The sequence below is a fragment of the Triturus cristatus genome, chromosome 3_2 (genome assembly GCF_964204655.1).
Source record: "Triturus cristatus chromosome 3_2, aTriCri1.1, whole genome shotgun sequence".
Classification (NCBI taxonomy): Eukaryota; Metazoa; Chordata; class Amphibia; order Caudata; family Salamandridae; genus Triturus; species Triturus cristatus.
Window position 1 is genome coordinate 406459151 of NC_140584.1, and position 24383 is coordinate 406483533.

Consider the following 24383-nt stretch of genomic DNA (forward strand, 5'->3'; position numbering starts at 1 on the left):
ACCCTCTGAGATGCTCTTATCATAAACTGATTTAAGGTGCTGGGCAAACCTCACATTAAAATTGCTTGCTAGGCAAAGATAAACCTTACGTCCTTGTTAGTGGCCTTGTCTAGCAATGAATCAATGTAGTCAAATAGAACAGGTAACTTAGTATTGGTGGAATCATTGTTATAAAAATTAACTAGGTACAACCTTAAATCCCCCATAAAATGCACAACCTGGAAGTCCTCGGTAAAGGTCTCCAGGGACACAGCACAGCCACGAGTAAGTAAATTTAACCAGACAGCTAAACCTCTAGAAGGACGGCCAGACCGAGATGGCGCAGCTGACACACTGAAGCACTGAAATTCGTCAAGCATCATAGGCTGAAGGTCCAAGTTTCCTTAAGCATACAATATCATAGCTACTTTTAAAAAGTTTCACTTCGGTAAATGTATCTTTGATCGGAGCCCTGCACATTCCAGCTTAGTGTTTTCAAAAGGGGAGCTTGTGGGTCAAAGGTGGCATTGAATCGAGATATATACGTTGGTTGATTAAGCACTGCTTTCTTATTAACAACCAAATGTGCCTACAGTCAGTCATAACAAAGTTTTATTTTTGTATCACGACATACCTCCGATCTCTCGCCAGTGGCCACCCATTAATGAAGAGTTCCACATTCTTTTAGCATTGCAAGTTTATTGAAAGTCAGTGCTTAGACTGAAATCAAGTCATGGCATGAACATATCTTTTTTCGATCTGTAGAAATGGAAATGGATTGTTAATGAAACCCTTTGAAGCAGACGAGGAGGTGGAGGAGGGGCAGAGCGAGGGCTTGGGAGAGCGCTGTGCTTTATGAGCCATGACGGCCAGATGGAGGAAAGACAGATGGCAGCTGCGCACGTACACGCGCTCATGAACGCAAGCTTCAGGCCAGGAAAAGCCTCTGGTGGCACTTTTAAAAGCCACTTACTAAATGTCTCAAAGAGACAGCCATGCACTGTCTGGGGGAGACCTAAAAAGGGGTCAAAAGTGTACAAATCAGTGATTTGCAAATAACATGGAAACCACTATACACACAAAAAAGCCAAAAAACGCTATACAAAACTCCAACAAATTGGCCAGGGAACATTGTGCTTGGTTTCAAGAAATTAAGCAACAAGCATTGGCAAAGGAAATGGGTCTTGCGTATGCGAGATATATTTACTGACTTTGTCAATTTTTTTAGACATGTTGCATACTAGGCCGTCCTGCTGCGCAACATGGCTTGAAGTCAAGAAAAAAAGCGCTATGAAGTGGCCAGCACTGACTGCTTTATAGTGCTTTTTCTTTAAGCTATGTTGCACTGCAGCCTGCACTGCTGTGCAATATGTTAAAAAAAAAAACATGGGGGAGGCAACATGAGGCAGATGCAGGGGAGGAGTGTGGGAGAAGGTAAAACTGGGAGAGGGAAAAACAACCCATAGGAGGTGATGGGGAGGGGGCTTCAGACAGGGCAGCAAGCCGGAGAAGGGATGTGTGGGAGGGGAAAGAAGAAATAATTCCTCAATCATAGCGTGAGCAGTGCAAGGGCACTAATTAAGTTGAATCAATCTATGCTTGGTCCATGCTTCAAAGAAGGGAATGGAAGTGCCGATTTGCCCGTGCTGCTCATTTAGGAGGCCACAAAGTAGAGTGACACTGAAGCCAACAAATGGTAATCAATGGGCGGGTGACAAGTCCTTTAATCTGAATAATACGTCTCGTGAGTGAGAGCGCGTACAGTGCATGCACTGTTGCAGGCTCGACCTAGAAACCACGGTCCTCATTAAGGGTGGCCTCTTGAGTGCAACAGGATTGGTAACAGCAAATGCCCTTGGTAATTCCTAGTTTCTAAGGGGAGCCTCATAGACCCATTTGCGATGGCCCATTGGTAATTTTCCGGGCCATGCTTAATAAGGGCTCAAGAGTCCATTGCACACTCGCTACTGCTTTGTATCTCTGAATAATTGTTTGTAAAGTAAAGCATTTTAGTCAACAGTGCAAGTACTTGCCACATGCACACTTCACACTCACTTGGGTAGAAGCAATAAAGGTATGTAGCACAGAAGGAGAGCTGATTATGTAATATGCATATGGGTCACACACCTATTTAGTTCCTTATTTTTCCTGTCATAGATGCTGAGAGAGCAAACATATCCAAAAGGCATTCATATTCACCCATATTTGCCTGGCTAGGACCAGGTGGTGTTACAAAGACTCAGCCCACAGCTTGCCCAATGGCAGTAGGATATTACTTTTGAACAACAATGTCATGTGGTTGCCTGGTTTAACCTAAGGGCTGTGACGGTTAGTATTGTAGGGAGGTATTTATTGCAACCTGCTACCTTGTTAAAGTGTGGATGGGTTCTCGTTGCCTCTTTCCTCCCGTGTTGCCCATGGATTAGGGTGGTACTTAGTGACGCTTGCCTATCCCAAGGGTGGGAGTATTTCCTTCCACTACATTTTTCCCAAGGGCAGATGGGAATTGTTTTGCCTCTACCCTCTCTGCCAAAGTACACCGGAACATTCTGTGCTAGAACAGAGTTGTTTTTAGAGGTTTGCCCCAGCCTAGCCCTAGATCGTGGTGCTGCATAGTGCCCTTTCCATTTTTCCCCAGGGATGGTTGGTATGCGTCCACCTTGTCTTGAGGAAGGGACGGGCGGCTTATGTCATCATGAGAAAACAAGCATTAGCAATGCCAATAGGTCTGGATTTAATGTGCCAAAAGCATGGCAGCATTATCATATTAAAGAGAAACACTTTAGAGGGAGCCAGTAGGAGCAGACAGAGTGGGTCACAGTTGTAAAGTAGTCTGTCCCTCATGCAGTTCACTGCAAGCAAGGGAGCAGAGACAGAAGGATACACCCAACAGCCAGTAGCATTAGGAGAGAGATGAATACTTGACTCTGCAATTCTAAGGCAGTCTTCAGGAAATGGCTGAAAGACAATTGTCAAAGAAAGTCAAAGGGGGAAAAGGGATGCATCCGAAGCCCCTTCCATCTGTTTGTTTAAACACAGGTCAGCGATAACAGCTGTGCTGCAAAATCCAGACCTAAAAAAGACCATGGTCTTCTCTCTTGCAAAAATGAGTGTGAAGGAAGCCTAGGGCAGATGTCAACTATCACCGGTGCCAATCTTTTTTTTGCCTGTAGGACAGTATACCTTGCCTTGCCTTAGCCAAGGGGGGAGCAGTATAATTGCCCTCACTCTTGGGCAAGATGGGGATGTAATTATCAGTCCCACCCTTTGGCAAGGAGAGGGAGGCAATAAGAACCTCCTTCCCTTTGGGGAAGGGTGGTGAAAATAGTCCCCAGGGCAAGGCATGAATGGAAAGAAAAAAAACTCTAATTTAACAGGCTTGGAGACACAGAGGGCATGGTGGAGGCAGAAAGAAACCTCATCTCCCCAAGGGCGAAGGGGAAGAGTAGAGAGAATTCACCTGCTGCATGGGCCAGGTGTAAGGAGAAGAGAGACTTTTCAACCCTTGGGCCAACCTTGGGGGGCAAAGAAAGATCCCCATTCTTGGGCAATACCTACCTGCACTTGGGCAAGAGTACAGGCTCACAAATAGCCGTTGAACACGCTTGGGGGCAAACAAAGACCCACATGCTCTTTTATAAGACTGGGGGAGTCAAATAAAGACCACTTGAACTTGAGCAAAGAGGGAACAGGGCACTAAATAACCCAACCTTTGAGCAAGTAGTGAAACACATACCACCAAGCCACCCTTTGAACTAGGCAGGGTGAAGGGCACAATATATTCCCCAACCTTGAGCTATAAAGGGATGAACAAATACAACCCCTTCATTTGGTCAGAGGACACAAAAACATCCCCTCCACCCTTGTGCAATGCACATGGAAGAGCATTAAATGTTCTCTTGCTTTGAGCAAATTGGTGGAATAAATACACCCCTCAGGACTGGGGAAAGGTGTGGGGGAACTGCACAAACACACCCTAAATACAGATTCTAAAGAAATCTCTCGTAACCCTGAAGCAGGCGGGGGAAGGGTTTGACGTACCCCTTCCCTCGAGCAACTCAGATGGGTGGGCATGGCATGCCACCCACAAATGTAGGTACGGCTGAGGGGACAAAATTTACATTTTCTTTTGTAATCTCTCCAGATCATTTTGAACGTCGGGAAAGATGAAAAAGATCAGGTCATGAGGACAACAGTTTGCTGTGTATTTGTCAACATGGCACAGGGTTGCTGTTTTTTCTGACCCGGATCTCTTTGACAGGAGACAGCTGATCTGGTGACCTGTTTGAAGAGGGTGATGGAGTCTATAGCAGTTGCTCCGGGCCTCCATGATCATTGATAAAATAAGAATGATGGAAGCATGGGACAGATGACCAAGGCCTTAGCACACGTTTGCTTTGAATTTCCATAAACGGTGGTCAACTTCAGTCAAGGCAGATGGAAGAAAATATGCTCCCCTCACCCTTGGTCATTGTGAAGAGACCAAGACAAACTGCTCTTGGAGAAGATGTGAGGGAAGGTTACTAAATAACAAAATCCATAGAAAAGGGGTTGAGCTAAAAGTACGTACTGCCTACGTTCTTGGACAAGGTGGGATGGGACACAACATACTCCAACCTTAAAGTAAGAGAATCAAATAGAACAATCTCATTCTTGGGCAAGGTGGGAGAGAAAGGCTTTACATACTCCCCGTAAGCAAGGCTGAGGGCTAAAGAATATACCCTCTTGCTCCTGAACTTGTTGGCTAAGACTGACATTTATTGGGCAAGATTGGTGGAACAGATACACACCCAATGCAAGAAATGACTCAACTCAATGATATTACTTTAATAACTATATTACTTTAAATCTCTTTTCAACGTTTTAACAGCCATAAACAAATAGAAATCAATAACATTCCCTCAAGAAACTAAAGTCAAACGGAAGTTAAGGTTGGCTGGATGTCAATAGTGGATACAACAAAAAGTCTAAAAACGTGGTGTATTCACCATTCAAGGTAATGTCTTATTCTTAACCCCCACAGGATGAAGAGGTGGTTTCACTGGATCTGTCTCAACTGGATCGAATACTTCCTATTTGGTAGAACCAAAGTGGTGGCTCTACCACCTTTTCTATCTGTCAAAAAAGCCCTAAACTGTGCTGCCCCACATGCGACTATTCTATGTCCCTTTCTTTTCAATCTTCATTTAAAGCCCCTGGGCCTTGCCCCATTATTTCAGCAACCACAGGTCTGCTTTTACATATATGCGGAGAACACTCAGCTTATTTTTTTGGGTCTTCCTCACCCAAGTACTCAAAATCCATCCCCTAGACAAGGTGTAAGGTCCATGGCGAAGCTCTAGCTGTCATCCGGTGGTGAATGGCCATCAGCTTTTGGTGGATGAATCAAACAAAGACTGAGATCCTTCTTACAGTGGTGGGCAAAGAGGAGTAGAAATAATGTTGGTGGCAAGAAATCTTGGGCCCCTCGCCCACACCTTCTGAAGTGACACACAAATTTGGAAGACACGGTGCACCTAGAAGCTCAAGGCACAAGTGTTGCCCACACATGTTTCACCCAACTAAGGATTCTTAAGACGTTCCTTCCTGTCTTCGAGCTCATTGTGCATTCCACTGTGGTCAATTACCTCATGCAGTCAAGACTGGATTACACAAATCCATCCTAGCATTCCCAGAAAAAGTTATACATCACTTGCATACAGTGCTTTAAATGAAGAAAAACTAAGTGTAGGTACTCATCAAATCGAGTTAGGGGTGTGGCTAGTGGGCGGGGCTAAGGTTGGTGCTATAGGCAGAGCTAAGGTGATGCGATGGGCAGGGTAAGATACAAAAATAATTCTATCATCTATCAGGCATCCATTTTGTACTTGCAATGCCCTTGTTAGTTGTCCCAAATTTACTATACGTGCACAAAACTCCCACAAGACAATAGCATTCTGGAAAGCACATTCCAAGCAGCAGGAGTGATGATAGGGGTGGCCCATGGGACACGGCCTTCATTCAGAAACCTTATGTTCCTGCTTAAAGGACATATTGTGTTCTCTTGGAGTGGAAAGGTTGACTGCTTGCTTTAGTTTGCCATTGTCTCTTTTCTTCCAAAACTCTGTGAGCATCTGGCTGTAACTATCACATATTTCTTAAAGGAGGAATGTTCGCCACGTTGCATTCCTTCCTTGGTCCTCTCTTAGTTCAGGGTATCTTCCCAACAATGTTGCTGTTCCTGTTTATCCGCAACCCAAACCGGAGAACGTGTTTCTTGATCTGTAATTGGGCAAGACACCCTCTGTGCTGCAACACTTCATAATGTACAGTGTAAACAACGGTGCCTGCTGGAGGCCTTTCTGCATAGATCATCTTCAAACTTTGAAAGATGAGAAAGGGCATACTGCTGGGCACTGAATTATCCCTTCATTCAACACCATTGTTCAAGCCTCGCCTGCCGACCCCTCTCACCCTTCACAAGTCAGATGTGGCAGTGGTGCAGGGAGGAAAAGAGCCTCCTCCAGGCAGCACAATGACTAGACTGCAATGCACAGACACAGACACTGCAAGTCTTTCATTCGCCTTTCCCACAGATCTAATTGTATTTTAGAACCGTGCATGCTGCTCAGAATGAAGTGCATGGAAATTAAAGTGGAGCTGCATGGACACCTTAAAGGGATCGAAGGGTATGAGTACTTGTACTCTCCTTGGCAGTGGTGAAGTGCAGATACTAATAGAGAACAAGCATTGGCAATTTCAATAGGTCTCGCATTTGCAAGAGTTAGAGCTAGTTGTGTTGCAAATGACAATGTCTTTTACCCATGTGTTTTGCTTTGGAGTGGAGTGGATGTATGTGGTTTGGAGTGGAATTATGTCGGTTGAATTGTAATTGTTAGTTGTGGGATTGTGTGGGGTGGAACTGTGTGGTATGTGGTGTGTAGTGGATTTGAATTATGTGGCATGGTAGATAGATAGGGGTGAGAGCTATCAATGTACTTCAGAACTCTTATTTTTTTTAATTATAAGGTTTTAACTAGAAAACGTGCGGGTCGGGGAAGGGATTGAAGGTATGTGGTCGGCATGGAGACGCACACATAGATCCATGAATATTAGAGGCACAAAGAATAATACAGGATAGTGAGCATCATGCGTGCGGGAGAGTTGGAGGGTTAAGGGGGAGCAAACACAGACAGTGAAAAATAAAGTAGAGCCCTTGAGTGCAGAGAAGCATATGGTGCTTCAGAGTGACATATATAGCGTGGTGGAGGGAAGCATACAAGGGAGGCCACAGCAAAACACGCAACATCCTCTGGGCAAACGATGAAGTTCCCCGTTGCTAAAAAAAACAACAGGTCTCCAAATGTGCTGTATAAAACATGGATTAAACTTCTTTACATGGCTTAGCCCTGCCCCAACATAAGAAGTAAATGTGTCATAGTTAGGGCTCCGAGTTTTCCCTTTCTACTGATTTTTACAGATAAATACTGACAGAAAACTATTTATTTTCCTGCCTGTATTTATTTTTAAATACAGACACATACGGAAAATAAGCCTTCTTTGGGTGCATTTTTCTATTGTCAATCATGAGTGCCAGGCCAGTAGGTGCACAGATTGAGAGGAAGGGGAGATGCAAAAAGACAATAGATTTCCTAATTAAGCTTAATTATGTGCAGAGCTACAGTTATTTATGCTATACTACAATGCAAGTGTTTTCAGATAACGCCATTGAGCTGTATACGGCTGAAACCATTAGGACATTCAAATGCGAGTATACATTTATCAGTTAAATAAATCTGGAAAAATACTCATTGCAGCTTTATTTATACAAAAAACACAAAATAAAAATGGATAAATACAGAAAAAATGAGCAAAAAATAAATATGGATAAATACAGACGGGAATGTTTGAAATAAAGCGGCGACTGAAGACAGGAAACGCAAATCAGTTCCGTAGTGACCATAATGGTCATAGACACAATGCTAACAAACAAAAAATTCCAGTATATTTAATCAACAACAATCTACAGGCCCTGCAACATGATCACCCCATGGACTTCCTGGAATGTCTATTAAAAATACCCCCAGCTGTGCAGTTTATGGCGTCCTGTATGCCAATATGCTCTCTTACATTTTTCAAAAATTGTTCTAGTCAGAGGGGTGCACACAAGGTGCTGGGTGATGATATTGTTATATATTGTCTTATATGAGAATATTTCTTGCTGCTTTGTTGGCAAAGGGCTCCCTCTTTCCAGTGTATATGTCAATTTGGTCTAGAAGGTTATGAGGGTTCAGACCATCGAGGAAATCCGGTGACTCTTCAAGGAGCTGGGGACAGCCGCTGCACTCTGAATTTTATTATATGTTTTTATTAATAATTCTAATAGACAACGCGTGCCAGAGGTCCAGCTACCAGCACAGCATGCGATGAACAAGCACAGACAAAGAAAACAAGCAGAAATGAGAATAAGTGATAGTAAAATAAGCTTAGAGGTAATAAAATAGAAACTTGTGTCAGACAGTAACAAGAACAAGTGTCCAAGATAAAGGACATTAAGCAGTCCTGACATGCGGTCGGTGAAAAGGGGTTGAGATACAGCAGGATGAAGTAGGAGGAGACAGGGAGATGAAAGTGCAGGCTTAGGGAGGGATTGCAGAATATTGCATCAGATTCTTCTTGTTTACCACTTAAGGGGGGATTGGTTTCAGTTACGCTTAAAAATAGAGAGGTAATTGATTAATCGCAGGTCCTTGGGGAGATTGTGCCATAGTTTCGCTTCTGCCACTTTAAGTTATTTACCACCAATTCTGGAAAAGCCTTTTTAGAGATAATCAGTTTGTGGTCAGTGCTGGAGTGCAGGAGTGTGGCTGGTTGGTGGGCTTAGGTGAGGTCTGATTAGCATTTAGAACTTTTTCTATTGGTTGCTTTCCAAATTAAAAATATAAAAAAGTGTTGGATGGATGCTTGAATTAGTTGTAACCACTGGTAATTTCTTTGGGCCGCAGTCTATCGTGTTTTGCTCAACCTGCCATCTTGGAATAGACCTAGCCATAAGAAAATCAGTCCTGGTCCTGCTTCAACAGGGAAGTTCCAGCCTGAACTGACAAACTGTAACACAGCCAACCCAAGACCCGTTTCGGCCTAGTTAGGCAGCTTCAGTCGGGTGACGCTTGGTTCCAGTGGCTGAGATTAATTTAAGCATTCCATCTATTACTTTTTTGTATTCCTCAGTGCGATGTGCTAAGTGCACCAGGTATTCCCAGACGTGGGCGCAGAGCTCACTGTGTCTCTGAAACCAAGCTATACTTAACTGAAGAGGCCCAATCAGGCCAAAACCAGTCTTGGGGTATTAGTTTTTTGGTCCAGAGAGGGCCTGGCTTGGACGTTCAGGCTGGACTGTTGCTAGCGGAGAAGGTGTAAGGCTGTTTTGCATATTACAAAGTCTAATCTGAGGTCCCACTGTGGGCAAAAGTTGTTGGAATATGGCCCAGTAATTACTACTCGCTGTGGTTAATTTAATAATTCTACCCATCACTATTTTGTATTTGCAAGCTGCTGACTGACTTCTCAATTTCGCACACTTCAAGAAAGATGTGTTGGTGGACATGAACTACCAACTGCAACCTACTCTCGCTCAAAAAACATATAAGAAATGATTAGTCACAGTTCACTTTCTGGTATGCTGCACACGTACACAATGCTGCTTCAGAAACATTGCATGCAGGGCCGGACTGGGATCCCAAAGCAGTCCTGGCAATTTTGACGGACCCACCCCCCTGATGCTTTTGTTACTGGGGGCTGATGTAGCAGCACCACTGCAAACCCAGCCCCCAGTAACAAAAACGCCCCCTCCATTGCAAAACGCCCACCACCCTTCCAGAGGAATGCCCGGTGCCCGCTACGGCCAGTCCAGCCCTGACAGCATGCTAATCAAAACTGTTTTGAGTTTCCCACCAGAGATTTTGCCCTTGTATAGCATATACCGCCGAGATAAGTTAAACATCTGAAGATATACTTTGCATATATCTGTAAATTCGCCATGGATCCTCACTGGGACCAACCATCGCTGGGGCGCTGCACCCAGAAACAAAAGGAAAAGGGGCGAGATCATAGCTCACACTATTACAACTCCTTCCTGTCACGTGGCCCCTTTCTTACAGGAGCCACCAATCAGCAGCCTACCCCGAGTCCGCAGACATTGGCAGAATCCACTGTCTTCAAGGATCATTCTGTGACTGAAAGCAAGACAGAACTGCACTGTCGGTAAAACTGAGACTCCCGGAGAAACCGCTACTGAAACTGAGGGACTTTAGAGGGTGGGTGATGTTAGTTTTAGCAACCTCCAGACTGACACTTCGCTGACACACATTTACATGCACATTGCAACCTCCTGCAACTTACTTTGACGGTCGCTGAAGAGTTGGGGAAACGGAGGGTGTAGACACCGCTGGTGGTCAACCCTGACCTGTAGACATCTGCACAGTCCTTGAAGTCCTTCTGCACCTCCTTGGGAACCATAGAAATTTCTGGAATAGAGCAAAGGGGAGATGGTTTACCCTCTAGGGTCAGAATGGAACAACACCCGGTGCCCAACAAAAGGCCAGGGCAACCAGAGCTTTAAACCTCCAGGGTTTTACTTTAAATGAGCATGAGTTTACTGGTGTGATATGAGGTTTCTTTCAGAATTATGAAAATATTGTCTCTTCCGCACATATTTAATAATTAATTAACTGAGCATGGAAGGATCAGATAGTGTAAACTCTTTTGTTTCATGTAAGGGGCAGGGGGGAGTGTGTAAAAAGTTACTCAGGCAGGGCCCACATGACGTGCGTACTGCAAGGAACTCTCTCTCTCTCCCCCCCCCCCCAGTGATAGTAATGAAGTGTGAAATTACTATTCTAACTCCACAAACGCTTTGATACTGGGCTAGGTTATAAAGCGTACTCAGGCAAATATAACTGCACTTTTAGTTTTTTGATATACTTGCTCAAAAGTACCTAAATAAACTATAGTGACTAGTCCTCACAAAGATAGTATTTGTCTAGGCTTGTCAGTGTTCCCACGCTATGAGGACTGTTTCGGTCCTCACAGTCAGTATCCCTCTCCCTCTTTCTCCCTCCCTCGCTCCCCACTTTCAGAGCAAGGTCCTGTAGAGAAATGTCCCATGGGCAGGTTGGGTGCCATCTTTGTTTGGATAACAATTGTGTGACATGGCCAATCCACCAATGGGAGGGCAGATGCATTCCTTAGGGCACAGCATTAGTCAATACTCACGGTTGCATTGTGACACCAGGTTCAAAAGTTGATTCATGGTGTCCATGAGTGACGACTGCTGCCTCTGTAACTGGCTGTTGTTGAGTGTGGCGGCATGTAGCTGCTGGCCGAGCTCCCCAATCAGCTCGCTCTGCTTGAAGAGAAGGTCCTGCGTTTGGAGCTTTTCAACTTTGACGATTTGGAGTTCAGCCTCGTGTTTGTCTTCAATCTCCAGAATTTTCTTCTCTAGGAAGCTGAAGGAACAATTTGGGGAATCCCATTTGTTAACTCCGAAACAGTGTGTTCCATCTAACACACGTGTAACATCTTGAAACTCTACTTTTCACAAGAAGTATTCCATGTTCTTATTTTTAACCCTTCATAACAGGCAAATTGAGACGAAGAGCAGCCTGAAGTTCTCTCAACTCTATCTTGTAACGCAAAACAATCCCATACTCAAAAGATCAACTCATCAGTCCAAACAGGTTCCATGCATGAAACACGTGTCTTGAAAACAACTGCAAAACTTCAATCCTCTCTCTCTGACTCCTTAACACTTCCTCCCTCCTTTCTGCATATCTCTATGGTTGTAAAACCGATGTCACCGTTTTTAGCACCAGTTGTCTGATTGCTTCACCAACAGCACAACCCTCCTCACCCCCCATTCTTTCTTTGATACTTGATCACCCTTGCTACTGTTGCAGGGATTCTGCTTATACACAGAACTATGCGTAGAACCCCAGGACCTCAGTGAGTTGTGGTGTACCAGAAACTCACCTCAGAACCCAGAACCCAGTATCCGGCTAGCATAAGTGTCCCATTCGTTATCCGAGATTTAGCTCGGAGGTCCCAATGAAAAGACAACCCAGAACACACGACTCAGTACATACTCAGGAATGGTGGGAATCGGAAATACCTGTTCGTATATTATTCTCACATCAGTCCACAACAAGAATCAACAGAGACACGGTGAAAATAAAAAGAGTTTATTTTTATAGACCACGTGTCCTAATATGCAGTACTTTGGCTAATACAAGCAGACAAATGATTAAAATCAAAACCATCAACATAGTTACAATTCCATAGAGTATAAAAGGGGTGATCATGTTATAATGACAGTGGATACTACCACTTTCCCTTTACTAAGAGGCTAATATTATTATTAGACTAACAGAAGGTCTCTTAGGCTTGAATAGGGGACCCCATACCTCAAAGATCAGCTTAGTGAAATCACATCACAGGAGCATCAGGAGTCTTCTCGCAGGAAGGCTCGTCTTCGGTCTGAATAATAAACATGATGTCCGTGATATTAAAAGCACCAACTTTCAGGTATGTGCAGCTGCTCGTGTGTTATGACTAAATAGTGGGTCGATCAACCTAGAGTGGAAAACATGCATTGTCTAACAACTCAGACTGTTTGTCACATCGTGTGCAGACCAAGGTCGCTTCGCAGAGCTCGGGATGGTAACAACAGATTGCTCTCGTGTGAGGCAAAACTCGAGTCAGCAGTTCGTTTAAGCAATAACATGTGAACGCAGTGTCGTGTGCAAAAGCAGCAAGATGGCTTTCTAACTTCTGACGTGGTTATGCTAACTTAACAATGTATGTACGTATTAAGGGAGTCCTTACTACATGCCCCCTTGATCGAAGCACTACTTAGTATGCAAGAAAAGAGAGAACGCAGAGATCAAGCGCGACAGAGCAGAACAAGGCGTATCCAATTTAAAAAGGAACTGGTCAGTTCAGGCAAAGTTCGAACAGGAAAAAAAAACCAAAAAGCGATAGAAAAAACAAAAAACCTCAAACGTGCCGTGGGAGGTGAAAAATGAAAAAACGCCACACCGGGCAGAAGTGCAGACGCACAGGGACAGTTCAAGACACGTGAGGAAAACACAGTGGACGAAAGTTCACTCAATCCATGAAAGTATATGCAGCATATGTGGCCACAGCTTCCAGCAGAAAATCATTGGCACGGCCACTGAAGGTTTCAGCCATCCAGTTAAGTAAAGAAAAGGAACATACGTGTTCTTCTATCAGCGGAGCCTCTAGCAGCATCGGAGGGCACCCAGCGTGTACTTCCAAGTAACTCATATTCAAGAAGTCATATGCCGCTCTCACGATGTCCCAATTACCCAGGATACCATGCGCCGCACCGCAGGCCATAATCCGAACACCAGAACAGGCAGACTCGTGAGACACTAAGGGCCTCATCAGTCGATCATAATCCGGGTCCGGAGACACCATGTTGGTTAAACACAAATCCATAGGCCATTCAAAGGGACAATCTAGGCAGTGGAAGACAGGTTGCACGCAGGTGAAGTAGGAATACCGGAAGGATAATCCATATGCCAGGCTCAAAGTCGCCAACGGCAGGACACCATAGTAATCAAGCATCCTGTCACGAAGAAGCTGCAGACGGGACAGGCTGTCGTGTGGCACAGAAAGAGCAGCCATTCCGCAAGATGAAAAGTAAAAGCAGCACACCTGCCACTAGAGCCAGAATTAACGGGACACCTCCAAAGACGCTGGAGAAAATAGAATGAAAAAATGCCGGAATCACACCAAAAATAGTTTGGAAAGAGGTCACGAGGCCCGAGCCCACCAGTTTAAAAAAATGAGCCAGGCCAGTCGTGGACGAGGCATTGAAAATTGTTTGGATCAAAGCACCAAAATGCAGGGGGAGGTCAGTATTCAAAAGCGCCTGTACCTCGGTGCGCGTATTTGCTACGTGAAGGACAAATGTTTCCCGGGAGGAAGTCAATGGCACCTCCTTTTGGGACAATAGCGCTCTTATTCTGCTCATTTTGTCGAACTCTGCTTTCAAGGTTGGAATTGAAGGCCAGATAGAAGCATCCAGCCTCCCATGCGGGGGTGGAAACAGGACGTTATTGCAGCAGACAACCCTCTGTGTTACAGTTACTATATACGGGATCCCTACTAACATCCCGCAGCAAGCTTCATTGTTTAAAATTAAATAACTACCGTTTGCAAGCAGCGTGAAAGATGGCGTAATCACTGGTACCGGGATACCTTTGAGGACGCAGACCAAATTCGGAGCGTGCACATTACAAGCACCGTGCAATTGAATGTGCCTACATACAACAGAATGATCAGGCGACGTTGTACATTCTTCACCCTTCAGATAAACCTCAGTACCGTCCCTTGTACATCTATACGTAAAGGGGAGGGACCAGACTTCATGTATGAAAGCGGTACCCAGCTGTTCATATCTACCCAGAGCATAGTGTTTCATACAAGAGTTAAACTTAAAAAGCGCAAACGGTAGACTTATCAATCCGTGTAAGAGCCACACAGCGGAATCGACTTCCGCAACAGAAAAAGGTAACGGCTCCAATTTCTCAATATGGAGCAGGGAATATGTAGCATCCTTCATGGACATGAACTGCTGTTTGTCAGTAAGGTTAAAGGGAAGAAATAACGATGTTGTATTCAGATAGTCCCAAGGGACCTTTCCTGCCTTCAATGTTTGTAATGTCCATGCAAACTGCATAACAGAACGCAACTGGTTTTGACCATGATACAACACAGACACATCATCCTGCACAATATCAACAATTGAAGATACAATATTATCTAATGTATAAATGCGAGAAGAAAGAGTGTTAATGCTGTTATCAATAACCGCTAATACTTTTTCCATATTAGCCTGATCAATAGCTCTCAATCTTGAAGCTGCCTCAATTTGCGACAGTTTCCATACTTCGTTGTAAATAGCATACGCCCATCTTTTGGATCTGCCACCCACAGGACCTTTAACAAAATCATTCAAATCTATTTTGTCATGTAACTTTGATAAATGAACTTTGACAGATGCCAAGGTGGAATGTCGCAGCCAGGACTGACATAATTTCCCCACAGAGTATGTAGTTACTGTATGTGACGACTCAAACCGGGGGTCCACTCGATCTTGAGTATACCCCGGTTTCAGTCCTAGAAAACGACGTTGACAGGTATCAGAACTGCTTTGCCAAATTAACCATCCCTCACTATTAAATTTCGAAATGTTGAAAGACGAATTGGAAACCAATAACTGCAAAGCAGGAAGGGACAGATCTGTGTGATTATTCCAATTTGGGTAAGCACCCAGATCCGGCACAGAAGGCGAATTTAGTTTTTTAGCAGTGGCCAATCCGAAACAGGTGGTTTGGAAGATGGTTGCATTTAAAAACAACATATGATTTGGTACTAGACAGGCACGGTGTAAAGCTTCAGTTCCCTGAACTTGCCACGGTTTGGAACCCCAAACCGACTTAAGATCAATAGTAGCCTTCCATAGATCATAACCTTTGATTGACAACTCATCCATAAAGGACTTAGAATATAGCAATTTGGTGTGTGTCAGTCTAACCTTGGAGGCAGACTCAGGCTTAACTTTAAAATAAAAGGATGCCGGGGCTGAAACACTGAAATCAGTAAAATAAGTAAACTTATCAACTAATGTGTGTGAACTGCCAAACGAGGGGGTGGGACAATGTTCCCACTGGGTAAAATTTACAAAATTTCTAAACGAATTTGATTTATGCAAGAAGTGATTGCCATAATGTTGAAAACAATACTGTTCCGCATAGTTAGCCGCATTGTCATACAAATCCTCAGCATCAAAGGCGGCATAATATTTCAAATCTGAAAACAGTGCTTCAATGGCGTGTACATCCCAATCATCAGAACGTATGTTCTGTTTAACTACATCACCCATAGAAACACGAAATACATTAGGCACATTAATGACCTCTGTAGGCCCATGAATTTGAAATTTAACTGCATCCCATGCAATTCCATCCATGACGGGCCAGGCAGTAATATTCACAAAAGTCTGGTCCCTTTTCATGATGTGGGATGAGGAGTGGGGGGCCAAAGTTCCATTGATAAGTCTAATTGTCGATCTCTCTTTGAGATAATGGCCATCCACCAAACGGAAGAAAACTACAACAAATCCAATGGACATAAACAAAAAAATACCAAAAAGCATCAACCAGATGTATGTCCAAGGAGCTATCAAAAAATGTTTCTTAAACCAGCTCACAAAAACAGCAATGTTTGATGGGGGAGTTGAGGGCAAAGAGTTAGTGTCAAAGGAAAAACGGGACTGGCCAAGTGCTGTAGATTGTAAAACAGGCGAAGGTCCACGTGTAGGATAAGCATACTCAGTCTCATCGGACAAACCACCAGCCGGTGGTATCAGCAAGGGATCAGTAACTGAATGCATCTCGATTGCAACATCAGACAAGGTGGTAGAAGCAGGAACCATCATTGAATTTCTTTGCATTGTCTGGCATGAAACTGCCGGAGTCATACTAAAAAGTATCGGCCACTCGCTGAAGTTTGACATTGTCAATAGAGATGTACCTGTTTTCTTTGCGACCAGGAAGTGGAGGTAAAATGACTGTTCTTGTACCCTGCACTCCAAGCACTGGAACTGGTGCACAATAAGAGGGGCCGAACTCCTTCTTGTTCTCCACCTTCTCATGGACCAGATCACGAACTCGGGGTAGCCAGCCGACTACCGGAATCTGAACCTCAGCTTCAGACGTGGAGGGCAAATGTTCTTTCGAAAGAGAGTCTCTGGCTTCTTGTAGAGTCTGCAAAACAGCACAGTGATCATCTACGTCAAAGGGTGCGGTCGACGCCGCAATGTCTAGACCATCAAGGTCTGGAACAAACATTCTGATTCCGAAGAGCATCATGTACGGGGTCCGCCCACCCAGAGACCTTCTAGGGAGATTATTTAGTGCACGTTGGACGTTATACAAATGGGCTAGCCAGTTCCGGCCTGTGCCGAAAACACGTGCTGTCAATGATTGCTTTAAGTCACGGTTCATTCGCTCCACCACACTATTACCCTCAGGTCGGTAGGGAGACGAAAATTTGACAAGGACCCCCAAATTTTTCAAAGCCTCCTTGTAAGCCTTAGAGGCGAACGCAGGGCCCTGATCAGAATGGAAGGTACCACACGCAAAAGTTCCCACAAAGACACGCAAATCCCTGATGACAGTCCGCAAGTCAGCACTCCTTTGTGGCCATACCCATAGAAAACGTGTACACGAATCCACTGCAACCAAGATGTACTTGCACGCAGTATCAGAAGAAAAAGGACCGCAGTGATCTAAATAAACACAACCAAATGGCTTATTAGAGATGTACAGCTGTGTCTGTGGTGGGCGCGCAACAGTAGAAGGTTTAATCTGTTGGCAAATGTCACAATCAAGAACATAAGCGCGCGCTTGTTTATATAAACCAAACCACCAGTAACGTTGTTGTAGCAGAGATATCGTAGCTGACACACCGGCGTGGGCTGACGCCAACCCCTCATGCGCAGCCAAGATCAGTGCTGGTCTGCAGTCCGCGTTGGGAATTATTCTATCACCAACGTTGTTAATCCTCACTAATGGGACGTTATCAGGACTTAAATGATAAATATACCGAGAGGGAAAACCCTTCGGGTAATCTCCTCCCTTCTCTGTAGCAGCAATAGCTGCCAAGATGTCATCATCAATCTTACTTTTGGATCTTGTAACTGCTGCCACTAAGTATGTAGCCACTGCTGTTTTCGCTGCCTCGTCAGCTAAGCTGTTGCCGACAGCATGGACACCAAGCCGCTGGTGACCAAGAGTGTGAATAACACTTACGAGAGGGAGACGTTCTTTAAAGTCCGCCACTCGAACCCAAAGCGTTTTATGCTTAATTGTGCTACCTTTAGTGTCGCGGTAATCATTCTGAGACCAGAAGTGTAAATTGTCATTGTAGGACTGGACACAGTAGAAGGAATCACTCACTATAAGAGTAGTGACTCGGGGATCAGCAAACTCCAGTGCAAGCACCAGAGCCCGGAGCTCCGCCAATTGCGCGGTACAATCACCCAATGACTGCGTATGCACTGCATCAGATTGGAATTCACCATTTACGAATGTACCTACGACAATTGCGCAAGCCGCAGAATAAGCGTGCTTCGATCCAATTGCGGGTTGCGCAGACCCGTCAGTGTATATGACACAATGGTATTCTTCGAGCGGGCGCAAAGACAGAGGTGCCGGATGAACGAATTCATACTGCAAGTACTCTTGAGTCTGTAATGAGGCATCAAAGACGTAAGTGACGTCTGGCGACGTCAGTGTTGTAGCCCATTGTATCCACCGTGGATGCAAAGCTTTAGAATTGGGTACACTTGCTTTAGTCACTGCCTCTAAAGCAGGATATGGAGTTACAACCAGAATCTGTTTCCCATGCGACAGTGCGCGTTCCTTGAGGATCGCCATCTGCACAGCAGTCAGAACTTTTTCGACCGTGGAAAAACGTAATTCAGCAGAGGTGTACAAGTGGGATTTGTACGCAATGGGGACTGTGTCGCCCTCATTAAACGTCAAATACGTGAACCCCACGGCGCCTGGTACTATTCTTATTACCAGGTTAGTGCGGTTATCACGTGTCAGCAAGTATTGTGAAGCAAGAAGGTCAGCCTGTAAAGACTGTAAAATAGCAGAGTGTTCTAGCTGCCAGCTAGATTTCGAAAACGAAGGCTGTACCAAGGCGTAAAGCGGCTTGATACGCTGGGCATAATCAGGAATGTACGTACGGCCGAAATTCAGAAAACCCAGCAGAGATTGTAATTTCTTCAGTGTCGTAGGAGCACTTAAGCGTGCACACTTTTCCAGAAAGTGGGGGGCTAACCCCTTACCTTCATTGTTGAGCTCGTAGCCCAAAAACAACACCGTATATTCTGCGATGTGTGACTTCGCAAAATTGAATTTGTAGCCATAGTCTGCAAAACTCACGATAATATTGTCAACTCGAGACAGATGCGGCATCAGCTCATCATCCGTAAGATAGATATCGTCAACATATGAGTATGCTTCGGGGTCTATTCTTTCTAAAAGAGAAACCACGCGAGCAGAAAAGACGCCAGGGCTATTTTTGTAACCCATGGCTAATCTTGTAAACTGTTTTTGTTTTCCGCCTGAAGTAAACGCTGTCCACTGGCTACTCAGTGTGGACAGGTTATGGCTAAAAAAGCCATTGGAAATGTCAAGTGTCGTTTTAAATCTCTTACGCACGAGACTGTCGACCAAAGCCGAGCTATGTGTATTTTGTACCGCGCAGGTCCGGCAGTGGGAGTTTAGGTGCCGGTAATCCAAAACTAAACGGTACGAGCCGTCAGGCTTCGTTACAGTGAATAAAGGGTTATTCATAGGGGACACACATGTTTCAATAACACCCTGATATTCCAATTGTTCAAGGATTGCCGCGACGTGGGGTCTCGCTTCACGACGCATAGGATATTGAGGTTGAGGCTGGGGCATAGACCGCAATGGAATCTCATGGCAGGGGGACAATCTGTCCCATCCCACCTGAGTACGATACACCGCCGGCGCAAGCGCAAGCGCCCACTCCTCAGCATACACTTCAGCTTGGTCCTTAGGCACTGTGTGCGCAAAGGACGGGAGGATTACTTCCTCCCCTCTAGGAGCCTCTAAAATGAAAGCTGGGGGCCAATCTGCCTCCGTTAGGAGGATATCATAGGTGGTGGTCAGATTATCCCAAAAAAATCCCTTTTATTGTACGTTGTATGTCACCCTCTATTAATAAGACTATCTCATAAAGTCTGTCAGGGGGAGCCACTCTGGTGTCAGCTGTTTCAACAGTAACCGATATATCAGTTGCTGTCACCGCCAGAAATGGACGCAGAGCTTGACGGACTATGGTAATTTCCGCTGCGCTGTCCAGGAGCGTCAGCGCCCATGTCCGGTTCCGAAGCTGTGTCCGCACTATCTGAGGCATACCTTGCCGTCAGAGCCGCCACTTTCTTCTTCTGAAACGGGGGTCTTTGTCGTGCAAATTCGTCCTGCTTGCCTTTACCCTCAGTCTGTCGGGGCTGGTCACGCTGTTGTGGAGCACCCCGACCTTTGCCACCGCCTCCGCCACCGGACTGTGTAGCCGATGTTTCCTGTGAAGAACGAGGAGAGCGCTGTTCAGAAACCTGAAATCTATCAGGAGACTTTATAGCAGCACGATCGCGCAGATCATAAGTGCGTTCGCTACTTGACTGTACGGGAGAGGCAGGCCGAGAGCCCTGTTTCTGTTGCTGCTGCTTTCCCTGTTGTTTAACCTGCCATTTTTGTTTAGGAAAAAAGGGCCGGTCGTCCTTACCAGACGTTTCTGCCTTACCCTGCTGTTTTAGATCGGGATTCTTTATTACAGGCTTAACCCCTAAAGAGCTACGACCCAAATCCCGATATGCCTCTGCGATTATTTTCGCAAATTCCTGCGGCTTTTCCTCCTCAGGAATTCATTTCAGTTCATTACGAACCTGGAAATGCAAAGCATCACCCTTCAGGTTACCAATTATCATGGTAGCCACCAGGTCAAATTGCCCGAGGAGCCGCATCCCTAACTCTATCGCAGACTCCGCACCATGGTTCTCTTGAACTCTTTTGATTACGGAGGGCAGCTGCAACATAGACGGAGTGCCATAGCACTGCGCGTACGTCGCTGCAAAGACCTTGCCCCAATTTGCACAATCATCAATGTGGGGGACCAAGTCCTTAGGCAAACTAATGGTGAGGATCCTGTGTTTCTCCACAGGAGTAGTATTCGGGTAAACCGCTTCTATTTGGTCAAATTTTTCAGCAAGCCAAAAGGGGAAATCATCCCTAGTTTGGGGGCGCTTGCCCATAACAGAATTGACCATAACAGGACTAATGACCACCGCGTGATGATCAGTAGGCTGTCCCGCAACAGCAGGTGCCCCCGCCTGCACATTGCGTGACACGTACTGCACTAACGCCCTATATACCGTAATGAGGGCAGTGTGTAGTACACGCAGCTCAGCCACCATCACCGTGAGGTAACGGGGATGAGGCGTAAATCCGGCTAGTACCGGCAAAGTGGCCCCTGCAATTGATAAAGGGCCCATTCTCGGCGGTATAACCACATGGGGAAGGGCGCCATTAAACCAAATAAGATGCTGCCAAGCAGATATTGGTATTTCCTGTGTCCTATACGGCGTATAGTTCGCTGGCACGGCAGCGGCAGTGTAAGAATGAAAGGTGTCATCATCCCCCACCGCTGGAATCGTCACCCAAGAGTAGAACAACTCATAGGGATGAGCCGCATCGGCTCCCACTACAAAGATGACGTTCATACCAGTGTCCGGCACCCCATACTGCGTCAAATGACGTTTCAGAGCTGCACGGCTATGCGCCGCAATATCCACCGACATTAGGACAACACACATGTGAAACTATCAGTAGCACAAGGGTTCACTAACCTTTTTAATTATCAAGCTTGAAAGAACCTATATCAATAGACCTAGGTAGGTTTAAATCCGTCAGACTTGTTATCCGGAAACAAGAATGAGGGTGTTGTGGACAAACGCGAGCACTACTAAGGCGTTTCAACTCATAGACCAAACGTTAGGTGCGCCATGTTGCAGGGATTCTGCTTATACACAGAACTATGCGTAGAACCCCAGGACCTCAGTGAGTTGTGGTGTACCAGAAACTCACCTCAGAACCCAGAACCCAGTATCCGGCTAGCATAAGTGTCCCATTTGTTATCCGAGATTTAGCTCGGAGGTCCCAATGAAAAGACAACCCAGAACACGCGACTCATCAACTCATCAGTCCAAACAGGTTCCATGCATGAAACACGTGTCTTGAAAACAACTGCAAAACTTCAATCCTCTCTCTCTGACTCCTTAACACTTCCTCCCTCCTTTCTGCATATCTCTATGGTTGTAAAACCGATGTCACCGTTTTTAGCACCAGTTGTCTGATTGCTTCACCAACAGCACAACCCTCCTCACCCCCCATTCTTTCTTTGATACTTGATCACCCTTGCTACTGTTGCAGGGATTCTGCTTATACACAGAACTATGCGTAGAACCCCAGGACCTCAGTGAGTTGTGGTGTACCAGAAACTCACCTCAGAACCCAGAACCCAGTATCCGGCTAGCATAAGTGTCCCATTCGTTATCCGAGATTTAGCTCGGAGGTCCCAATGAAAAGACAACCCAGAACACGCGACTCAGTACATACTCAGGAATGGTGGGAATCGGAAATACCTGTTCGTATATTATTCTCACATCAGTCCACAACAAGAATCAACAGAGACACGGTGAAAATAAAAAGAGTTTATTTTTATAGACCACGTGTCCTAATATGCAGTACTTTGGCTAATACAAGCAGACAAATGATTAAAATCAAAACCATCAACATAGTTACAATTCCATAGAATATAAAAGGGGTGATCATGTTATAATGACAGTGGATACTACCACTTTCCCTTTACTAAGAGGCTAATATTATTATTAGACTAACAGAAGGTCTCTTAGGCTTGAATAGGGGACCCCATACCTCAAAGATCAGCTTAGTGAAATCACATCACAGGAGCATCAGGAGTCTTCTCGCAGGAAGGCTCGTCTTCGGTCTGAATAATAAACATGATGTCCGTGATATTAAAAGCACCAACTTTCAGGTATGTGCAGCTGCTCGTGTGTTATGACTAAATAGTGGGTCGATCAACCTAGAGTGGAAAACATGCATTGTCTAAAAACTCAGACTGTTTGTCACATCGTGTGCAGACCAAGGTCGCTTCGCAGAGCTCGGGATGGTAACAACAGATTGCTCTCGTGTGAGGCAAAACTCGAGTCAGCAGTTCGTTTAAGCAATAACATGTGAACGCAGTGTCGTGTGCAAAAGCAGCAAGATGGCTTTCTAACTTCTGACGTGGTTATGCTAACTTAACAATGTATGTACGTATTAAGGGAGTCCTTACTACACTACCTCTGGAAAAAGTCTTCTTCTGGACTCCATCGCAGTCCAGGCTAGCTCAATGACGAAATGTGGATTCCTTCTACTTCCACAGCGCAAATGCATACTCTCTACTGTTACTCAAACCACACACCAATGTGTAGTTGGCAAACTGGTCAACTGCATGCTGGATTCTCTCTAGGGGTGTAAAATTCACATAATTTCCTTCTGGGTAATTGCGTGAAATTTCAGAAAAATTAGGCGAAATTACACAAAAGGCAAATCTGGTGTTTAGCGCTGTGAACAACAGCCTTTCATGTTCTGGTTGTTTGGATTGTTCCTGTGCACATGCAATACTGTTTTTACCCAAATGGATTTGAAATGATGTGATATAGTATAATAGCACAATTTCAAGAATTTTGCATTACAAGCATAAGTGGAAATACTGGAAATTATGCGAGATAATGCCAGCGTAACAAAACTTTTATCCGGGCCTATTTTTGTCACCTATCTCTTTGTTAGCCTACAGGGGGCTTTATTATACATTGTGCCCTGTGGGCAGAACGGGCGTGTGCACCCGCTTTATGTGTCCGAGCACAATGGTAGTACAGTAGGGGCTGCAGGTGCTTGTGCGGCACCTTCTGTAATGCTGATAGCGCTGGCACGCATGCAGCACCAGCGCTGTCATGAGAGGGCGTTCCCTCACGTGCATGGGGGCGTGGCCCTATGCAAATGAGGAAATCACTTTGCCTGTCCACCTGTGCCATATTACGAATGCAGGTGCAGAGGCAAACATGCCCAGAGGAGGCGCACTGAAAGCGAGCCACAAAACATTGGTGCACTTTCAGAGTTCTCTCCTAAAGGCAGCCCTTTGGGAGGAAGAAACCAGACATCCCTCTGCAGGCGGGTGCAGTCACTCACTAACCCAGCTGCAAGGGGATCATTCTCCCCTCCTCAAAGTGCTTGCAACATGCCTCCTGCACTTTGAAACAAACCGAAGCTTTGAAGCAGCCGCTCCATATTTCACTTGAACGCACTGTGTTCACAGCTGCCCCGGGGGGCAGGACATTCTTAGTAATAGTGCGCACTGTTCCTGTTTACGCCCGGTGCACGTTCTGAAAGGTACGCCGTGGCACAAACAGGTAAAGTGCACGGCATGCATAATACGGCCCCAGAATGTCAACGCAGAAGCTTTAAATATGGCTGAAGGAAACTTCTGAAAGAAGGCGCCTTCTTCCCTCCCTGGAGTCTTCATTATTTCGTAGACCGCTGAGCTGTTCCGTAGTTTTATTTTCAGCACTGGCTTGACAGCGCAGCTGTGTGTATTACCTACTATTAATAATTATTTAAAATATACACAGAGTGTACTTTGGCTCCACCCAGAGAGGTAATATTCTTTCACCTTAT

General features: G+C 45.2%; 1 protein-coding gene across 2 annotated transcripts in view; it reads right to left on the reverse strand.

The window, feature by feature from the left end:
* LOC146857442 (angiopoietin-2-like) overlaps nt 1-24383 on the reverse strand; it is a 198380-nt gene that overhangs the window by 38415 nt on the left and 135582 nt on the right. For both annotated transcript variants that reach the window (XM_085647960.1, XM_085647964.1), the window contains exons 4-5: nt 11233-11465; nt 10360-10484 (exon numbers count right to left, since the gene is read on the reverse strand). In XM_085647960.1, coding sequence (XP_085504086.1) covers nt 10360-10484; nt 11233-11465 — 358 coding nt within the window. The remainder of the gene's footprint in view (nt 1-10359; nt 10485-11232; nt 11466-24383) is intronic.